The following is a 3690-nucleotide window of genomic DNA, read 5'->3' on the forward strand; positions in this document are numbered from 1 at the left end:
CGATCCAGTGCCCGCCGTGCTCGGAGGAGCGGCTGGCCCGCTGCAAGGCCCCGCAGGGCTGTGCCGAGTTGGTGCGGGAGCCGGGCTGCGGCTGCTGCGCGACCTGCGCGCTCGGCCGGGGCACCGCCTGCGGGGTGTACACGGCGCGGTGCGGGGCCGGGCTGCGCTGCTACCCGCCCCGCGGCGTCCCCCGGCCGCTGCACACCCTCATGCACGGGCAGGGCGTCTGCACCGACCTGGCCGACGTCGAGGCCATCCAGGAGAGCCTGCAGCCGCCAGGTAGGGCAGGGGGCGGGATGGGGTCGGGGGATTTGTGCCACCCGCGTGGCTTGGGGAGAGCAGGGTACGGGGCTCGGCGGGGGCTGCCGCGGGATGGGCAGCCCAAAGGTAAAGGGAGCGGGGCCGGGCTGTGCGGGCTCTTGTGGCTGGGTCGCCTCTGCGCCGTCCTCATCCACTCCCAGCATGGCAACGCCGCCACTGGGTGCAGGAGGAGCACCTGCAGAACACCCCCACCTGCTCGTGGCGTGGCGGAGTCATGGTCGGGTACCAGAGGGTGATGTCTGTGCATCCCCACCCACTCCTGGCACGGCGGTGGCACCGCGCAGCCCCTGGGCCGGGCTGGGTCTGTCTGCCAGAGCTGCTCCTGTTGTGAGGTGACGCCGGTGCTCCGCTCCCGGGGATGCTGCCGGCACGGCCGGGAGGAAACAGGAAAGAGGCCGCGGGGCACCTGCTTCCCTCGCAGACGGGTCGGTGTGTCCCGTGCGGGGCCGTGGCCTTCCTCCTGCAGCTCCACATCCAGGTGGAGCAGTGGGGTCCGGGGGAGCCCCAGGGCTATGGCTTTGCTGCTGCGGGCTCAGCTCGGCTGCCCCGTGTCCCCGACATCGGGGTTGGGGAGTGACCCTCTGCCAAGGTTCCTGTGCAGCGTCACCTGGGGCTCCCGGGGCAGGGGAACGGAGCAGTGGGGACGTCCCATCTCCCTGCTGTGCCCCATCTCATCACCGGTGCCAAGTGCCATTTGTGAGGGCCCCTCCGACCATCCCTCCCCGGTCAGGCATTGGCCGTGGGTGCTTGGTGCGGTGCTGCCGGGGGTCTCCCTGCGCTGCCTGCCTGTCCTCAGCCCACATCCTGCAGGAGCTGTCTGCGTTCCCTGGCCCGCGGCTGTGCCGAGCTGCCAAGCCCTCTTGGTTTTGGCTTTGCCCTGCGTCATGCAGCTTTTTTTTTCCCAGAGCTTTTAGGAAATGGAGTTGCAGCTTTTTCCTTTGCTTCCTGCACTGGTTTGGCTGCACAGGGCCGTGGGTGGCCCTGGGATCGTGTGCCAGGCGCTTGGCCGGCAGCGCCGCAGGTGGCAGGAGGGGACAGTGGGCGGCAATGAACGCTGTGCCTGGGGCATGTGTGGGGAAGGACAGCACCCTGCCCCACTGCCTGCACCCAGCGCTGCTGGAGCAATGGGGCAGGGGCTGCAGCTGCATCGCTCCCTCCCCACAGCGCCTGGTGGCACGGCACTGCCCCGTGGCGCTGGCTCAGCCCTGGTGTGTGCCCCAGGGCCGCTGCCTCGGGCATCCAGGACCTGCGGGTGGCATCCAGGGAGAGGTGAGGCCATCCCCCAGCATGCACCATGAGTGGCTTAATGCTGGGTAAATAGTTATGTCGGGGAAAAAAGTGACTCCGTGGAAGCTGCCAGCACCCGCTCTTGCCCTGTCCCAGCGGTGTCACCGGGGCCTCGGGGCGTGGATGGGGCCCCTGAGCTCAGTGTGTGGCCGGGGCTGCTGTCCCTGTCCTGCAGACGCCGTCCCGGGGCTCCGCTCGCTGCCTCGGGGCTCTCCTCCTGCTGGAGCGCGGTGCCATGAATCACGCGCTCGGCATGTGACTAACCTCGTTTGTGGCTCCCGCTAATTGAAGGCGACGCTGAATGACTTGCCTGTGTCTGCTCCTGTCCTCGGGCCAGGCTGAAACCCCTGACCTCCCAGGACAGCGCCCCAAACCCAGCAGCAGGGCGTCCTCCCCGTCCACTCTCCCTGCAGCCCCGCGGTGCTGGTGGTGCAAGGCCGGTGCGGCGCGAGCTCCAGGTCTCCTCCCTGGCTCTGAGGAATTTGCTTTTCCCAGATCTTTGTGCTCCACTTGAAGGAGTTCTGCCGCCCAGCTCGGAGCAGGAGCGCTGCCAGCAGCAGGAAGGAGAGAGGCTCCTCGGCCGGGTGGGAGCTCGCCCTGAACCGCAGCCATCCTGCAGCGGGGAGGGGGCCTGGAGCCGGGGGCCGCGGTGGGGAGCACTGTGCTGGTGCCGACGGAGAGCTGCCGTGCTGCCCGGAGCCACCGCGCTCCTGGGGACCTCGGGAAAATGTTACTGGCATCTGGTTTTATTTAACCGAGAGATTTGACACGGACAGCAGCTGGAGGGGGGAGGGGGGCTGGGCTGGGAGCGGGGTTCTGGTCCCATGCCGGGTTCTGGGGCAGAGCAGTTCCACTCTGCGCCCTGTGTCCCCTCCACGGGAGCAGCACTGGGGCTTTGCCACAGTGGCCCCAGTGGTGCCAGGCGTCCCTGAGGAGCAGCGTCCCCGAGTGAGTCCCTGTGGCTGCGGCACAGTGCCACGGGGATGTGACACAGTGAACGGGGCTGCCCGGGGTCCTGGAGTGGCACCGCAGTGGGTGTCAAGTTTGTGTTTCAAATGTCAAGGGCATGAGCCGCTTCTTGGAAAGAAAAGGACAGATTAAACAAAAAGCAAATATTACAGTGATGGAGAAGGGTTTGCCAGCCAGGTGCGCTGTGAACTTTACCCAGGGCACCGGGAGCTGCTCGGTGACCCCCCACAGCCAGGAGCTGCTGCCAGGTGCCAGTACCCAGCCCTCCTCCCAGCACCTATAGCGTGGCATCAGACCCCTCCCTGCAGCAGGAAGAGTGGTGCGTGGCCCGAAGGCATCGCTGGGCCTGGAGGCAGGGGGACCTGCAGCCCAGTCAGTGCAGACTGAGCAGCGCGGGTCTCATGATGCTCCCTCCCAGCTGCCAACATCTGGGATTGCAGTTTGGCTCCATGCGGGCTCAGGCAGGGATGCCAAGCGCCGCCCCCCTGGGCCAGCCAGCGGGAGGTGGACTGTCCTATTCCTGGAATTCTTGATTTCATGTCCTGGCAGGGGAGGGGTGGGGGGCTGGGGCTGTGTGCCCCAAGCAGAGCCTGGTGGGGCCCTGCAGCCCTGGTCCCGCTGCAATTTTGGGGACTCCAGGGGCTGGCCGGTGTTGTGTGCATCCTGCGGTCACCTCCCCCCCGGTGCCCGGCACTGTGTGGCTGCGTGGGGCTGGCAGGGTGCATCCCGGTGCTGTGCAGCGTGCCAGGCGTGAATTGCGACCCTGCAGTAACAGCCGCGTGGAAACAAATTGTGAACGAGCAGTAACAGTTCCTGAGAACCCTTCCCTGTGCTGTGAGGGGGCTCAGCCCAGCGCCGTGCCAGGGATGGGGCGTTGCATGGGGGGAGCACCGAGGGCTGCCCCGTGGTGCTGAGCCCTGCTGTGCCCTTGCAGAGAAGGAGGAGGTCGAGCACCCCAACAACAGCTTCAGCCCCTGCAGCATCCACGACCGCAAGTGTCTGCAGAAGCAGCAGGCGAAGCGCGTCAGCAACGGCAACAAGATGCGCAACAGCGGGAGCCCGCACCACCGCGAGGAGACACGGCCCATCGTGAGCACTGGGGGGGCACCAGGG

At 67.3% G+C, this 3690-nt stretch overlaps 1 protein-coding gene across 1 annotated transcript in view; it reads left to right on the forward strand.

Moving 5' to 3' along the window:
* The window catches only part of IGFBP4 (insulin like growth factor binding protein 4), a 7163-nt gene that overhangs the window by 1671 nt on the left and 1802 nt on the right, over positions 1–3690 (forward strand). Inside the window, exons 3-4 of the mRNA XM_021377642.1 lie at positions 1–279; positions 3512–3666. Of these exons, the coding sequence (XP_021233317.1) occupies positions 1–279; positions 3512–3666 (434 nt within the window). The remainder of the gene's footprint in view (positions 280–3511; positions 3667–3690) is intronic.

The sequence above is a fragment of the Numida meleagris genome, chromosome 26 (genome assembly GCF_002078875.1).
Source record: "Numida meleagris isolate 19003 breed g44 Domestic line chromosome 26, NumMel1.0, whole genome shotgun sequence".
NCBI lineage: Eukaryota > Metazoa > Chordata > Aves > Galliformes > Numididae > Numida > Numida meleagris.